Source organism: Trachemys scripta, chromosome 9 (assembly GCF_013100865.1).
Source record: "Trachemys scripta elegans isolate TJP31775 chromosome 9, CAS_Tse_1.0, whole genome shotgun sequence".
Lineage (NCBI taxonomy): Eukaryota > Metazoa > Chordata > Testudines > Emydidae > Trachemys > Trachemys scripta.
Window position 1 is genome coordinate 80,818,826 of NC_048306.1, and position 18,250 is coordinate 80,837,075.

Below are 18,250 nucleotides of genomic sequence, written 5' to 3' on the forward strand. Positions count from 1 at the left end.
GTAGTTTAACTTTACTCTGATGAGTAAATTTCATTTATGTACATATGTGTTTGCAGGATCAAGTCTTTAACAAGGAAACAGAAGCAACCATAAGCAGTGAAATTTTTCAAAACTTCAGTTTTAAACCATTTTCCCCTTCACTGCTTTCCTTTACCTATCTCATTTCTTTTGTTCTGAAGATGGAAACAATAGAATACATTTTTAGAAAAGAATAAGGGAAAAGGGAATTTTTAAATGTCATCCTCAAGAGAGGCCCTTTGTTCTTCATCTTGATTTTGAGCACTAGCAGTTTTTCAGTTTGGCAGATTATTGTGTGTTGTCACAACTGAGGCAGAGATATTTCACCTCCAGTATACTCACTTGAAATGTTCCTGGAGAAGATATGGTTATATTGACATCCAGAAGGGCAAACTCAGCTTTTAGTGTAGTAAACTTGGTTCTCTGAATATGAATGGCAAAAGCGACATCTGGAAACATATGGATCTGTATAGTTTTATAATGCTTTTTCCTCCCCCCCCCCTTCCCCACGCCCCATTATACTGAAAATCTACGTCAATTGCATACCAAGTAGAAACAGGCAGTGAAAAGGCATCTTTGTTGCAGGGTCCCATCTTCAAAGCTGAAGAATGTTTATCTGATTTCTATTTATAATGATGAACCAGCTCAAAAGAGCATCTACCCAAAGCCAGTGGGGAACAGCAGGACTCATTGCTGATGGAGATAGAGAGAGGACCCCGAGGCCTAGGGTTGGTTTGCATCCCAGACTGGGAGAGTCTGCTGTTTTGTTGTTGTTGCTGCTTACATTAGCTTGTTTGGACTCCCTTTGAGGAACATCTTTGCTGACTGTGTTTTCTTTCTCCTGATTACAGTCTGATTCCCTTCCTGTTCCGCTCCTAAAGGAAGCAAGAGCTCTCACAGTTCCATAGCCTCATCACACTCCCATCTTCTCTGCAACAGAAACCCTCCCCTTCTTCCAAAGGGCTGCTGGATCCACCTTCCTTCCTTTAAGCCCCAGGCCCTCTCCACTCTGGACTTGGTGCCAGTTCCTCCCTAACTCCTGCCTTACCTTTCAGTGAAACCTGCCTTACCCCATCTTGTCCATGAGCCAAGGGAGGGGTCAAGAACTAGTAGCAGGAGCAAGCAGGTTATCCCAGCCATGCTGGCTGGGGGAGAAGTATAGTTCCAGTCAATGGGGAGGCTGGTTGCATCAGTACTTGCTCCTCCTAAGAGTCCAGATCTAACTCACCTCCCAGCAGCCAAAATTCCTGTTTCCTTCGCAGCACAGTGCCCAAAACCCCTCACAGGGAATTAGCCCATTGCCAGGCAAGATCCACCTAGAGATTAGTTCATTTCCTATGTTTAAATTAATGGTTCCAATTACTGTACTAGAATGAACATGCACTTGATTTGCTACTTTTCACTATGATCACACATCTGTGCAGGCAGGAGTGTGTTAGTGCTCCTATTACAATCCTTGCAGAGCTGGGATTCCACTGAAACCTGATGACCACAATCAATGCCCACAACAAAGCCATTCTGTATATTAACACTTCAGTTTTCACAGTGCATACATTTTTAGATTTTGGAGGAGTCTGGGACTTAATACTAGTCCCAAATAATATGATGCCAACTAATGCATTTTGGCATAGGCAAAAATGTCTAGAAACATTGGCCTGTGTCTCTGTAACTTTGTGGTCATAGTGAATTAGCAGAGGCCCATGTGTTCTAAATCAATGTTTGGCTTATGGCATGTTTAAATTTATCAAAAGAGTGCAGAGGCAAACACTGCAGGGGAGCTGTGATCTTTTCCATCTAGTCTGTCATATGGTACTAATTATCTCTCAATTCAGCATAAAACATAACAACCCCCAGATTTAGGTTCAGAGCACTGCAAACTAGATCCCCCCCCACCTTAAGGAATTTCTGTCATAAATCCTATACAATTTTTGCTGTTTATATTTTATCCTGTAGAACTACCAAGAATCAGAAGTGACTTACAACTGGCACAGCATATGCAGAATGTTATAATATTTTCATATTTTAATTGAATGGCATTACATTTCCAATCTGATTTTGATGTTAATTCAATACCAAGCTTGCCTTTGAATGATACATTAGAAATCCCTAAGCTCTGTCCCTGGAAAAAAAAGTTTAATCTCTGGTCAGAGATGTGCAGATTCTAAAATATCCTCCATATATAGGCACTCTCAAATGTTTTCTTTCTGATGGGTCACCTGCCACACAAATTACCTGTAAGGATTTGGGATGTGGGTACTATAATGGTAGTATTATATCAATTATCTGAAAGGAAACATTGTCCTTCCTTCACCAATTGTAAACAGACAACTGCAATTGTTGTATGGGTATAGCGAGGAGTTGTTAGGCACAGCAGAGAGAGCATGAGAAAAAAAGAGAAAAAGATGTCTTGGAATGTGAAGCATCTGGTACTGGCCAGTTTCACAGACAGGGTATGCACTAGATGGATTGCTAGTCTGATCTGCTAGGGCAATTCCTATGACACAAATGTGTAGAATAAGGGTGATGGTAATGGCATAAATAAGGGGACTAATATCACAGATGCAATCATCCTAAGTGGTAATTGATAAGACTAAAAAGTAAGCCCAGTAGATGGCTGTGAGTCTTGCACAGGGACTGGAGGAATCAGTCCCCAATGCTAAATTTTCTAAAAAGAAATAAAGGTAGTTTCAGCTCTAAGCTAATTTGCTGTAGTCCTCATTGAGTTTACTCTGAAAGTTCATGACACTGAATAGAATGATAATACTTCCCGCTGGCATAGCACCTTTAACCTAGGGATCTCAGAGTGCTTTACTACACTCATTACTACCCCTATTTTTCCAGACGAGTAAACAGAGACACAGAGTGGTAAAGTGGTTAAGTGACCTTTCAAAGGGCACACAGTAGGGTCAATGAACAGTCTGTGAACAGTACCCAGGAGTTAATGTTGAGTCTCCTGTTCTTAATCACTCAACTTACAGAGAAACTGAGGTGGCTGGAAATTCTAGCTAACATAAACTTAAACTTAATAAAAGGACTGGGGAGTACTCAGGAAATTATAGACCAGGGAATCTGGCCTTTGAGATAAGCAAGATCCTTGAACACTGATAATATATAAGATCACAAAGCATATGGAGAAGTATGAGCTGCTGAAAACTACTTTGCTTTGTTTAATAAAGGGTAAAATCATGTGATAAATACGGTGAAAATTTTCAAGGAAAAATTCAGAGGGTTAAATAAGGGTGAAGTGATGGACATAATATACAGGAATGTCTAAAAGGCATATAAGGTATGGAAAAGAAGCAAACATGGGTAAACTGGTTCAAAACAATAACTGAACCAAATATTCAACCCCAAATGGAAGCAAACCCAAATCAATTAATTTTGTAGGTTTCAGATGACTTCCTTCTGGCACTATACCAAAATGTAGCGCTTAGCTCCAAATATTCACTCATGCCAACACATTAACTTTGTTCTATTTTGACCTTAAGCACTTGCAACCATACCCTGAACTTGACCATGGTCTCAGGCCCGCTCCACAATCAAGCCAGCCATCCAGCTTCATTTCCAATCAAAGTTCCCCTGAATCAATTGCTCTTCAGGCTGATGTAGTTAAGGCACATCCATTTCATAGCCAACAATACACAAGTTTACTGAGGCGGCCTGCCTCATGTCCAGCCACCTTTGACTGCCCTAACCTGATGGATCAGGTACCCATTCTGCAGCTATGTGAATTGGAGGTGGCCTTTCAATGTGAGATCAAGCAAGATGCAAACCCATGACCTTCTGGAATGTAGTCAAGCACGTTAACCACTAGCCACCACACCTCCGATCCCTAGGGTGTAATAATTAGATCACTGATTCAGTTCAAAATCTGAACCTTCTTTGGGCCTAAACACCCCAGAATGCACTGCACCCTACAAAATGTGAGAACACAGCTGAGGAAAATGGTGATTGTTTTTGTTTGTTTGTTCAATATATAGGGGCAGCTCCTCAGCTAGTGTAAACTAACAATATATACCATCTGAGGATCTGAGCCCACAGTTTTCAACCTGAGTGTCCCTTTAAGATTGTAAAGTTCAATGTACAAATCAATATTACAGGGATTCTGAAATACCCTATAAAGAAATATTACAATTCATAGAGGTTGAGTAATACTACTGGCTGAGTGTATAAATCAATAAGGAGTCTGCAAAACACATGTTGTAAAGCACGAATACTGCTATGCAAAGATTATGAAATACACATGGAGTGTGCAAACCAATAGTAAAGAAACTTGGTCAAAACACAGTGTAACAGATCAGAGAAATACATATGTATGTATGTATTTATGGTAGGTCAATCTATTTATTTATTCATGTCAGGATACAAAGAGAATGAATGAATGATCAGTCACTATCCATTATTCACATCCTTGCTAGGAAGAGTAACATAAAGTTAGAAACATGGGCCCGATTCTCTTCACACTAGTTTTAGACTGGTATAATGCCACTAACTTCAATGGAGTTATTCCCATTTGACTGGCTTGAATAGAGTTAGACCCACTGTCAAACTCACCAGAAGAAAGATGGTGGGGAGGGGTGTTGATTGGCATTTTCAAGGTGCTGAAAGGGGTGAGGAAGGTAGACGTTTCTACAAACCCTTTAAACTGCTAAATACTAGGAGATAAATTCTGCATTTGGATCCCTGTATGCAATTCCCACTGAAGTCAAGGTTGTCCCATGCATATAACCAGGACAAGAATTTAGCCTTAGGACTCAGGGACACAGATTTTTTTAAAAAAATTAAGGAAAATGACAGACAAAATGAAAATTGTTGCAAAGCTTTTTCACACAGATGACAAACTTTACCTACAGCACCAGCAGAGGCAACTAGATTATATACAACAAATATGTGAGGTAGGGATGGCCAGCCAGGCCCTCACTTCTAGAATTCAAAACTACAGCTTAGATAAGGGAGTTTGCTAAGTGGTGATCTTCACCACTGCTTCTCTAAGACCTTCCCAAGAAGTTCCTTCTGGACCTACAGGAAGCTCTGCCCTCTACCAGGGAACTGATTTATTAGGGTTGGGCAGAAATCATGTTCAGCTTGTGTTTAATGTATTAAGGGATATGCAGGAATAAAGCAGTGTTGGAACAAATCCGTATGGGTTATGGGCACCTGCTGTCACTGCTTATGATACTTTTGAATGATGTGTTTCCAGCTTAAGTGAAAATTCAAGTGATCAGGTTTTGGAAGTACCAGACTGAGATTTTGTAAAGGAAGGGAGTACACACTGTATGTTCAAGAAAGTACTATACGGGATATATTTTGCCCTAAGAAGTTTACACACATTTTATGTTGTGGTCAACAAAAACATAATTTAAATTCTGTATAACTGCAGTACTGTAGGGCCAGATGTTTCCACCCTCACAACATCAAATAGTACCTTACTCCAGAAACAGCCACACTGAAATCAATGGGACTTTTCACAGTATATGGTATTATTTACAGATTTTAAGACCAGAAGGGACCATTAAATCATCTGACCTCCTGTCTGACATAGACCATAGAATTTCATCCAGTTACTCTGTTGAACCCAATAACTTGTGTTTGGCTAAAGCTTATCTTCCATAAAGGCATCCTCTCTTGATTTGAAGACATCAAGGAATGGAGAATCCACCACCGCCCTTAGTAGTTTGTTTCAATAGTTAGTTACCTTCATTGTTAAAAATGTATGCCTTATTTCTAATTCACCTTGAGTAAGGGTGACAGAATCCAGCCCATAATCTACTGGGTGCTACTTACATCTAATACTGTTCTTTGTTAATTTGTGTGTATAATATACATTAACAGTTATATTTAAAAAGCCCAGGAAAGGACATGACCCAAATCAAGTGTTATTGTTTGGGAACTTGTTGTACTCTCCATTATTGATAAACTGTACTGCTTTGTTGCAACATCCTCTTATCCTCCTCGTTGTTTCTTTCCTATTTTGCATATTTAACACCCCCCCCCCAAAAAATTCAACAAATTCCTGCTTAACTGACACAAAATCAACCGAAGATATGTTTTTTAAAAAATCTGAATAATGCACAAATAGCTTTATAGAGAATAAAACATGTATAAATTTGAATGATCTCCTGTTATGACATGCGGAAATAACATAGGTCAAATAATTGCCAGATTTTGGACTGAGCAGTTTATGGAATATCTGAAATATTAACAAGTTGTCCCCTGTGTAATGAGCATGAGTGAGTTTCTGTGAATGTATTTAGAATGAGTCACATAAGTCATCTATCTTACTCAACAAATATGTCCTTACTCATCACGTTTCTTCAAGAACTTTAGTTGATGATTTCCCAGGAAATTACAATAGTCTGAATGAATTGTGAAATAATGACTTGCTTAAAACATCACTATAATAGGGCTTTTAATTAGTATGGCACTAAGAGGAAACTGAACAAAATGTTTAAAAATATTCACTATATTAAAAGAAGATATAGACTCACATTTAATTCTTTAGGCAAACTCCCAAGCCAGATTGTTCTCTCAAACTCCCATTGTCATTTACTGAAACAGTAAGACATACGAATAACTTTGACAATGAGAAGTGTTTCAAACAGCAAAGCTGGACTTTGGAGTATTTTTCTCAAAAAAACAAACTTGGCAAAAAGTGTCGCTTGCTGGTCAATACTGCTTTTCAACTCCTTGGCCACAAAATAAAGAAAGACAGCTGGAAAGGCATTTGATGCACAAATGTCAACGACTGAGACCTGCTTTATGTCTTACTATGGAATGAGATTTTAAGTGATCGGAAATGAAAGCTTTCGTATCAGATTTATTGATTGAACTGAATCATTCAGCTATTTTCTACAATTATTTAGCCTGACTATTAATGCCTTACTCCCACTGGTGATCAATACACCTATTGAAGTAAGTGGGACTACTCACACGAGTAATTGCTCAGCAATGGGAGTAAGATGTTCACAATTAGAGCTGGGCGACATTTGTAAACTCATGCCAAAAAAAAAAAAAAAAAAAAACACCACACACCAACCATCAATATTTTTTCAGGGCACTGAAACTATTCAGTGAATGTGAACTTAATTCAGCTAATAGTTTTGGCAAACAAAGAAAAACTGAATTTTTTTTTGGAAGTCTTGAAAGATTTTCAAAATGAGTCCTGTTGATGTTTGTTTAGATACAGTTGTTTCTATATGAAATTTCAATTCAAATTAACATTTGAAACATTTCATTCAGCCTGAATAAGAGGTTGGGTTTTTTCCAGCATGAAAAAGCAAAGAAAAGAAATCAGTTTGGGTCTGAAATGAATTGTTTGTTAGGGTTTCCCCCACCCAGCCCCCTCCGGTTTGGCCACTGAACCGAAAAAAAATCAATTGTTCACTCAGCTCTATTCACAATCTGGCCTTTAAGAATTTTAATTTGAAAAGGAGTAATGCACTGAGATCAATCCTGCAAGGTAGTGAGCACCTCCACAGGGTGCTCACAGGATCAGGCCCCATTTCATTATTGGCTATCAAGTGCTTGAAAACAATTATCTGTAGACCTGGCTTGACATGAATAATTGGACATAAGGAAGGCCTCACTTCTTAGAAGACAGGCTGAGGGAGGTAAATGATGAGCAGGCTAAAAACACAATGTCCGTGCTAACTAAGATAGGCAAATGGGTCAGTAAGCTGAGCGACAGAATGTCTGAACTAGCTAAGATAAGGGGAGGGAACATCCAGGGAACCATTTACAAAGAACAAGTTAACAATGGACAAGTCCAGAATCCAAAGATGAGCTAAAGAGTAAGTCATGCATGGAAAGTGTGTGGACAGAACATGCAGTACAGGGATTGGTCCCTACAAAGTAACCAAGTCAATCCCAAAACGTGTGATGCAATGTATAGTAAATGCAATGATCTGTGTAAACATATATAAAGGAAGAGTATTGCAGTGTAACTTTGGTTCTGTGATGTATCCTACATTCACCCCTGCATTTGAGTCATAAGAACGGCCATACTGAGTTACACCAAAGGTTCATCTAGCCCAGTATCCTGTCTTCCGACAGTGGCCAATGCCAGGTGCTTCAGAAGTAATGAACAGAACAGGACAGGTAATCAAGTGATCCATCCTCTGTCGCCCATTCCCAGCTAGGGACACCATCCCTGCCCATCCTGACTAATAGTCATTGATGGACCTATCTTCCATGAATTTATCTAGTTCTCTGGTCCACTCACTGTTGCTTTGCTGTATGCCAAATAAAAATACCCAAATGATAAAATGTGGAGTTGAACTGAGTGTTTGGGAAGCCAAGTAGAAAGAGGTCTCAGGGGGGGTAGAGGAGGATCCCAACACTATCCACTGACTCTGCATGATGAAACTGAGAATCATTATAGAGTTCTGATGCAATGGTAAATAAGGGCCCAATTCAAATCCCACTGGGAATCTTTCGACTGACTTCTAGTGGGCTTTGAATCAGAGCGTAGCAGAACACAACACCTTTATTTGAGATTCTGGATCTGATTCTTTTCTGACCTACCCTGATGTAACTCTATTAGCTACACTGATTTATCCTGATGTAAGAAGAGAATCAAACACTGACCCTGAGTCCGATCCAGCATTCTTTGCATAATATTGCATAAACTTCAGAGGGAGTTTTGGGTGTGCAAGGACTGCCAGCATGGGGCCTCTGAAGGATGCACAATATTGCTGAAGGAAAGAACAAAACCTATGAAAGAGGGTTCAAAATGCTGTAGTTTATAACAACGTCATTGTGTAAAAACGTGTTTCATCCAACATAAGAGCTCATGCTTAGAGAATCTTACTTAAGAGTTTGCATGAGTATTGAACAGTTTTGTTCTTGTTTTAAACTGTTCCTTTAAGTTTCCCATAATTTGAAAGGTTCAGAGCTCTTACCTTCAATAATACACTGATCTGGGCTAGGAATTTTCTTCCCAATCTCCATGACATATGCTTTCACTTTACTAAGATTTTCCTTTAAGTGCAAGTAAAGCTTATCCTGATATTCCACAAGATTTTTTATTGTCTCTGTACTTCCTTCATGGCAGTTTTCTTTAACAGATCCTGGCAAATTTTCTGATTCTGTACATTTGATACTTGGGTGTGAAACTGAAGAATTTTCCAGCTGTGATTCTTCAGTGTCTGGACTAAGAGGCAATTTGTCATTTTCTTGGCTAAGATAAATTTCTGTGAAAGAGATGCCAGCTGCTATATCTCCATTGTCCATGTCTTGTCCATTGTCTGAATTCATCCCCTTTGTACGGATTGCATGTAAAGCTAGACTTTTGGACCTGCAATGTAAATAAAGAGAAAGACAAATGGTTTGTGATAGAGATAAGATGGACTATACCATGCTGAAGAATCAGATAACAAGATTTCTGGCCAAATTCCGCTCTCAATTACATATATGCAGCTGCTTTGGTGCAACTCAGAGCAGAATTTGGGCCTAAATATCCTGTTGGTTGGCAAATACAAATAGCTTTTAATAAACCTGTATTTCACAAACAGGTACTCAGAACCCAAATCAAACTGCAACTGTAGTAATAAAAGAAGTCAGACAACAATATCTATATCTCACAACATATTGTGACAAAGTTCCTCCTCTATTTTGGTGGGTCCTGTGCTTATTGGCAGATTTTCTTGCCTCAGAGATTCACTATGTGGCTTGGGGGAACAGCCCAGAGACCTTCCCCTCTGGAAGAACCCACAGTCCAGGTCAATTGGGAGGTTTGGGGGGGAACCCAGGCCCGCCCTCTACTCCAGGTTCCAGCCCAGGGCCCTGTGGACTGCAGCTGTCTATAGTGCCTCCTGTAACAGCTGCATGACAGCTACAACTCCCAGGGCTACTTCCCCATGGCCTCCTCCAAACACCTTCCTTATTCTCACCACAGGACCTTCCTCCTGGTGTCTGATAACGCTTGTGCTCCTCAGTCCTCCAGCAGCACACCCTCTCACTCTCAGCTCCTTGCCCCTCTTGCTCCCAGCTCCTCTCACTCACACCACAAACTGAAGTGAGCTCCTTTTAAAATGCAGGTGCCCTGATTAGCCTGCCTTAATTGATTCTAGCAGCTTCTTCTTAATTGGCTCCAGGTGTCCTAATTAGCCTGCCTGCCTTAACTGGTTCTAGCAGGTTCCTGATTACTCTAGTGCAGCCCCTGCTCTGGTCACCCAGGGAACAGAAAACTACTCATCCAGTGACCAGTATATTTGCCCTCTACCAGACTCCTGTACCCCACTGGTCTGGGTCTGTCACATAATGCATACTAGAGAATGCACCAGTATATCTATTACTCATCACTATAACATCTCAATATCCAGTCTGTCAATCACATTTTAAAATAATACCATCCAGCAGTGGTTCAAGCAAATCCAGAGTTCTCTCCAAAGTCCTTCAGCTGGGCCACCTTTGCCACAAGCCCCAACATTCAGGAATTGATTCTCCACTCTCTTGTGTAGTCATTTGCACCAGAGTAAATGAGGTATAAAATGCTACTACTGGTGTGAGTGAAGAATTCTGATTTGGCAGCATTTCACACTCACTTTGAACAGTTGTATATGAGTGCAAAGGTGGAAGGCAATGGAGAATCAAGCCCTCAATGAGCATCCTTCCCAACCACTCCTTTCACAACATGGGAAACTTTAATCCTCAAAGGGGAGCTGGGGAACAGGAAATACATACACAACTGGTGAATGTGTCTCTGGAAAGAATTAGGAGAAAAGTGGACATAGGTTCCCTGTTAAAGAGGAGGAGGGTGGAAGCTATGACAGCCCCAGCAGAGGAGATGTCCAAATTCCCAAAAGGCTCAAGTTATCGCCACAGAACTCTAAGTCAGTATGAAACGGGTCATGCTCCACCCATGCAACATTGCAGCATGAGCAGTAAACATCCCACTAGAATTGGTGAGGCCTGCATGTCCTAGGTGTACATCCTAGTTGCAAGTTCTTTGGGCTGGCCCTGGTCGCAACACACAACGGGTCTAGGCAGAATCAAATTTAACTTGACACAAAATATCAATCTAGAGTAATTGAGGGCATAATCTGACCCAAAATATTGATACAAATATATTACCTAAACTAACGTTAGAATTGCTATTATTAGTATCCAGGTGAGGTCTTTGAATCTTCATTTCTAGATCAGTAGTTCTCAACCTTTCCAGACTACTGTACCCCTTTCAAGAGGTGGATTTGTCTTGTGTACCCCAAATTTCACCTCACTTGCTTAAAAATCAGACATAAAAATACAAAAGTGTCACAGCACACTACTGAAAAATTGCTGACTTTCTCATTTTTACCATATAATTATAAAATAAATTGCAACCCCCCAGATTGAGAAACACTGATATAGTATATAGAGCAGTATAAACAAGTCATTGTCTGTATGAAATTTTAGTTTGTACTGACTTTGCTAGTGTTTTTCATGTAGCCTTTTGTAAAACTAGACAAATATCTAGATGAGTTGATGTACTCCCTGGAATACCTCTGCATACCCTCAGGGATATGCATCCTCCTGGTGGAGAACCACTGTTCTAGAGTGTTCTGTAAACAAACATGTTCCTCTTCCTTCTCTATGGTCATGTTAGGACAGGTTAAATACATAATTTAAAAAGATCTTATCCAGCTCTGAGATGCCCTGACAAGCGATCTGGTTAGAATTAGACTCATGGTGCCCACAGGTATACTATAATTGAACTATTCCCTTAATGTTTGGATAAAGATTTATTGCAAGACTGATATGCATGAAAGTCAGTCATGCATTTTACAGAATCATACCTGTTAAATCTCATATCCTTCCTTTCTTCTTTAGAAACCTGGCCTAAACTATATCTACGCACAGAGCCAGGAGTACTGTTGTCAATATTTATTTTTTCTTCAAAAGCCTGTATTTTAACTTGAAGCTTTTCATCCTCTTCATTTTCATTCATAACTGATTTTAAATCATCCAACTGTACAGGAGATTCTGTTTCAGCATCATTTTCTGTCCTGAAGAAGAAAAAATCAGGGGTTTAACACGGTCATGCTTTGCCCAAGATGACACTGACAGTGTCTCTCTTACTTTGAACCACATACTGTATCTGGTAAAATAATTGTGTGTCAGTAGTGAATTTCTTAGAACTTGATTAATCATTTTTGGAAACAGCTTTCAGCTCCATATCTATGTCAAAAGGATTAGAAACATTAAATATCTATGACAACACTGGATTAGAAATAGCATGCAATATATCTGCAAAGGTAAAAACCACACTTCCTCTTGATATGGCCTCAACCACATTCCCACCAGCAAACCTCTCAGGGAAATGTTTTTCAGTTGAATTTAGGCCAATCCTACAAAGCTACTAAACAACCATTTATTACAGCATACTTACAAACCAACAGCAGAGCTCACAGTGGAGCCTGTGAATATTTGTGGTTTTACAAAATTGCACATGTACTTTCTCCTGAATAATTGTACTCTGAGTAAGAAGAACATATTTCAAAACTCAGCACATGGGAAGAAACTGGTTTAGAGAAAGTTTTAAGTAATCTGACTCACGTTCAGCAAAAGAAATCCCAGAATACTTAAAATGGGTTTATTTAGAAGTCTGTGCAGCTCGAGTTTCTATTTAATAGAACAAAATGGTTAAAATGTACATCGTCATTAAAATTTTCAAGCACAGAGTTGAATAAACTCTGTGCAATAATCAATTTGGATTTAAAGCACCAGTTAGCATGAAGTTATCACTCTTAAAAACATAGGACCTAATTCTGCCCTCAGACATACCTGTGAACCTCATTGATTTCACAGCACTGATAAAAATGATTGTCCTAATGATGACGCTGTCATATCATTAGTGATGAATTCTGTCTGCAGTTGATTTCAGTGAAGTTACATGGGGGTAACTAACAGTAGAATAATTTGCACCTGCCAAACTACCCTGACATGGAGGGAGCCCATTGAAAGCAGGTAATGAGATCCAATCCTAAATGAATCCACTTTCTAACCCCCTACCAATGGGGGTCACAGAGGAGCTGCAGCTGTTATTCCAGCTCATAGGCTAGTGTAGCAGCAGTGGACAGGTGACATTGCAGCTCTGCAGCCCTTCCAGCAGCTGTGGGGAAGCAGGAGCGGCCCTAGACTAGCTGCCAGCAACTGGCACCCTCGGCGAAGCATGCAATCAGCGCCCCCACCCCCAAACCCCAAGGGCAGATCTAGCCTGAGGTTTTTGGTAAACTGGGAAACATTTTGCTCCTTTTTTCCTTTTAATGTTTTTAAGCATTTTTTTTTTAAACAGAGGCTTAATTATGCGGTTTGTCAGTCTGTCCAACCAATGTTTCTGAGATCAGATAAAACAGAGACATGAAATTTTCAGAATAGATTTGTACATAATAGCTAGATGATATTTCAGTCCAATTTCAAATAAAAATGCATTAAAAATGTTAATTATAATTTTTATTATTACAAATCCAAAATCATCCATTACGCTATCCTGCTTTAACTGCCATTACCACCACATCCAATATAGAAAGAAATAAGAGAACTCTTCAGTGAACTTTAATCTGTATTTACAAAACACTCTGTGCTCTTAAAACATGACTTTTCTTCCTTTAAGTTTTGAAAATTCAGTCACTAGTTCTTTTAGATCTAGTTTTCCAGCTATTTCATGCTCTATGGACATTCTGGCAAGTCCAACAAGTCTCTCTTGCACCATTGTTGAATGCCGATATGTTTTTATCAATTTTAACTTTGAGAAGCAGCGTTCCCCACTAGCTACGGAAACTGGCAAAGTTAAAAGAATGCATAGCACTATAAAAATGTTTGGAAAACTGTCTGAGAGTTTATTTTCACTAATAAACTTCAGTACTTCTTCAGGAGTGGAATGTTTCTTAAGTCGTCTTGAAAAAGCCTGAAGCTCACTACACAAATCTGTAGCATCAATGTCTTTTGAATTTTCATGAGTCAATGCCGACTCCAGTTTTAAACAAAATTCTCTTATCTGTTTTGCTGTTTTCTTTTGCAAGCTGTGGATATCATATAGAAAGCCAATACTGACTCTAGCTGCTGAATCTGTTGAAATCTTTTGTCAACCGAGTGACTAGCAGTATCAAGGACTGTGAAGTAGAAATTCACTTTGAACCTTCGTTTTGGGTTCTGAATGCATGTGTCTCGTCCTTCATACAAAAACTGCTGTTTCTTTTGCCGAATGCGAACTGCCTCTGGTTCAAATTCTGTCGGAAAGTCTATTTCTTCAGCAAGCTTGGGAGAATCTATCAGTATTCTTTCAAACCCTTCATCACTTCTGAATTCCTCCAGAATATTTTTAGTTTGCTGCAGTTTTTGAATAGCAGAATGTATGTTCAAATTCTTTCCTGAAGCTGCTTACTAGTGAGGTTAATCTCGAAAAGGATATTATTATACCACAAAATGAGTGAAGTCACAAATTTGAATTTGGAAAGGCCATTTGCAAGAGCTTCTGCATCTGAATGTGCCATATTGCCAGATGATCCAGTAAAGGTAGTATCATCAGAAATTTCAATTAGGGCATCATAAATGTTTCCAAGTTCATAGTAAAGAGGCTTCAAAGCATCAGTGTGACTCTCCCATCTTGTCTAAGTGGTTTCACAGTTAGAGAATTCATACGGCGAGTCAGAATCTCCCAGCGGCGTGTTGAGCCTGAGAAAAACATGTAAACACGTTGCACCAGGTCAAAGAAACTGCTTGCCTCCAAACAGCATCTAGCAGCATCATTGACAACCAAATTCAGAGAATGCACACTGCAAGGAACGAAAAAGGCCCTAGGATTGATTTCCAACATTCTCCTTTGCCCATCATTGTCTTTACCCTTCATATTACTCCAATTATCATAGCCTTGGCCATGTACGTTTTCAATAGATAATGACATTGTTTCAAGCTCTTGTATAATAGTTTCAGTCATAAATGCTCCAGTCATCTCCTTCAGTGGTACGAAACCCAAAAAATGTTCCTTTAAGAGCACTTCAACATTCTCTTCATATGCAGACTTTTCCATATCCACAAAATGAATGATCATCGTCATTTGTTCAACATGACTCACATCTGGTGTACAGTCCAGTATTATTGAAAAGTATTTTGCAGAATGGGCAGCTTCTACAATTTTCTTTTTAATGGCATTTGCTAGGATTTGAATCAGTTCATTCTGCATATTTTTTCCTAAGTAATGAACCTGGGTTTCATGATCAGTTATTTTACGTAGATGCTCCTTCATGACTGGATCAAACAAAGTGAGGTATTCAACAAATTTTAAAGAGATTCCATTACCCGGAGTATATAATTTTTCATTTTAAGAGAAGATATTTCAGGAAGGATCCCTGCTGTTTTGCTTGGTCCTTTTCCTTCTCAGCCTTTTGTTTATGATACTCAGCTCCTGAGGGTTTTCTTTTTCCTCTTTCTGCCATGGGACATTTGAATATTGTTATGTACTAACTGGGCTCCCGACTGCAAGCATTATAGCGTTATGGATGGCTGACACTCCCACCACATGGTTGGCGATTTAAACCACATTGCAGCCATCCCAACGCATCTTTTCACTGCTTAAAGGCTCAATGATTAGTAACATACACTCACTTACCTATTAAAACAGTTAGTTACAGCATTTACATGGAAACAAAATGACCTTTTTCGATGTTATAACCTGACACCAGTTGTTTAGAAATAATCCCCTTCCTCACGGTTACCCGCTTGGAGTGTGACATCATCACTTTTGTAGTCTATTAAGCGTTAACACTGTTACTTTTCTTTTATGGACCTTATTTATTACATGTGAACCAGTTATAACAAAGAAAAGTTCATAATTATACAGCCCCAATAATAACGCTAAGGTTTAATAACGCTTAAAGATATTCACATTTTGGATTTATAATGCTGAAAGATGTTATTCTTTATTCTTTGGCACCAAGAAACACAATTTTCCACAATATTCGCTCGATTCTTAACCATCTACCTGCGACATGTGTTAAAATGACTGACATGAATCAATGCGTGATATCGCCACTCTACATGAATTTCCGGCTATGCAGCCTTGATGTATATTTGAGTTAGGCGTCACTAGCATTGCAGCTCTTGCCGCTGGTGGATGTGTTTCATTGTGGCTGAGTTATTGCTTATCAAAATGGCAGAGTGGGTCATCTTGACCCTATGTCGCAAATTGGAAAGAAAATTCGCTAAAATATTATTTATTTTTGCTGTAAATAAAAGAGCTGACATATTAATAAATTATCAGAAATGTAGAGAAATGAATTATAATACATATTGACATCTTCATTATTTTATTTGTATTTTTTTTTCATCTTTTCCATTTTTTTTTCATTGATTTTTTTCCTCGAATTTGGTGCATATGGAATTAGGTGCATCCCTTCAGCCACTGTAGTTTGAACATTTTGAGCTTTGTTTTTATGCAGCAGTGAGGGAACTGAATTTATTATTATTAATCATGTTTACTACAGCAGTGTCTAAGGGCCAACCAAGAATGGGGGCCCATTGTACAAACCCAGAGTAGTAGATGGTCCTTGCCCTGAAGAGGTTACAATCTGAATAGACCAGACAGACATAGGGTGGGGGAAGGGGTAGACCACACGAGCAAAGTGAACCGCGTGATGTCAGCAAGTGGTATGTTAGTTCCATTGTTCTGTGTGTGTGTGTGTTCATTCTTAGGTGGGGATAAGCTGAAAAAGGAAGAAAAGGGAGGTGAAGGGGTCAGGGCAGGGAAGAAGAGGGTAAAACAGACAGGTGTGCAATGAAGCAGAGGTCAAAAGACAGTGAGGGAAGGAGGTGGGTTGGAGCAAACAGCCCATCAGCACAGGATGAAGAATGTTCAGTCAACACTATAGGAAGTTCTCTGAATGCCCAGTGCTCCTTTCCTTGACCACTCCTGTTCCTACCAGCTGGAGTCTGTGGCTGGCTCATCTCTGCAGTTTTTCTCCCCAAAGCCTGATGGTTGGGGGGAAGGGGAGGTCATAGCAGTCCTAGAGAGAGAGTGTATGAGGGGGAGTGTCTCCCCTGAACAGTTCTGGGTGCAGGAGGTGAATTTTACCCTTAATGAACAGAGTGGTACAGCTAAACCATTACTATGTCTTCCCTCTTCAAAGATATGGATATCACTACTATTCTGATGCATCCGATGAAGTGGGTATTTACCCACGAAAGCTTATGCTCCAATATGTCTGTTAGTCTATAAGGTGCCACAGGACTCTTTGTTGCTTACTACTATTCTGGAATACTATTAGGTGTATCATGTGAACAGTCGGTATGTGCCCTTGCTGTTATTTTGTTATAACCAAGTTTCCTGCCTTCTCTTTTGGTGCGAGGCTGCCAACAGGGCCACAAAATTATCAAGACAACAAAATCATGGGAGCAGTATGCACCGTAATTCAGAGGGATGAGTTACCACATTTTACAGGGTCAAAACACACCTATGCCATACTTTAGCCTCTTATGTGTAATATTTATAGATTTCTTAATAACAATCAGAACCCTCCCACAGGGTTAAAGAGGGGAGTGTCAGTATTTTTAACTCTATTCACACATTTAAACATTATATCATCATTTGAATTTTTTTGATGACCTCTTTTTTCTTTTTTTTTTAAATGAGTGTCTAAGTGGATAAATTATTAAATGCAAAACAGCTAGGTTTATGGAATGTCACAGATGGGAGTTAAAATGCAGTGTTGCCAAATATAGCAGAATCTTGCTAATTCACATTCATGACTGGAGGCCTATTGAGAATTTCCAAATATTGCAAATTATTGCTTATGAAAACAAACATATTTAACAGAATTAACCAAGGAAACTGCATCACAAAATGTAATTTTTCATTTGTTTTGATATAGGCAGTTTAGTTTTTTTATGTAGGCAATAACTCCTGATATAGTAATAAATGTTCTGGAGACCATTTTGTAAAAGTAATGAAGTCTTAGCAATAAGGAACCTCACTAGAGATTTGGCTATCAAATCTTTGCAGAGATGTAGGAGAAGACTTAATCTCACCTACTGTTATCTCTCTAATATATGTATCAGTGGTATGCCCATTACCATGTCAACTATGTGCTAATAAAATTATATATAGCAAACCCCCTGTACATTGGGATTTTGGAGTGGGGTATTTGATGGAGCGATCAGGTTTGTGGATTAGAGGAATGTGAACTAACAAGGCTCTACAGAATTCTGAAATAAGAGCAGACTCTGAGTAAACTACATTTGGTTTGTTTTCACCCCTCCC

The 18,250-nt window shown here is 39.2% G+C and overlaps 1 protein-coding gene across 4 annotated transcripts in view; it reads right to left on the reverse strand.

Moving 5' to 3' along the window:
* The window catches only part of VEPH1 (ventricular zone expressed PH domain containing 1), a 143,106-nt gene that overhangs the window by 50,736 nt on the left and 74,120 nt on the right, over positions 1-18,250 (reverse strand). For all 4 annotated transcript variants that reach the window (XM_034782302.1, XM_034782301.1, XM_034782303.1 and 1 more), the window contains exons 8-9: positions 11,793-12,002; positions 8,919-9,313 (exon numbers count right to left, since the gene is read on the reverse strand). In XM_034782302.1, the coding sequence (XP_034638193.1) occupies positions 8,919-9,313; positions 11,793-12,002 (605 nt within the window). The remainder of the gene's footprint in view (positions 1-8,918; positions 9,314-11,792; positions 12,003-18,250) is intronic.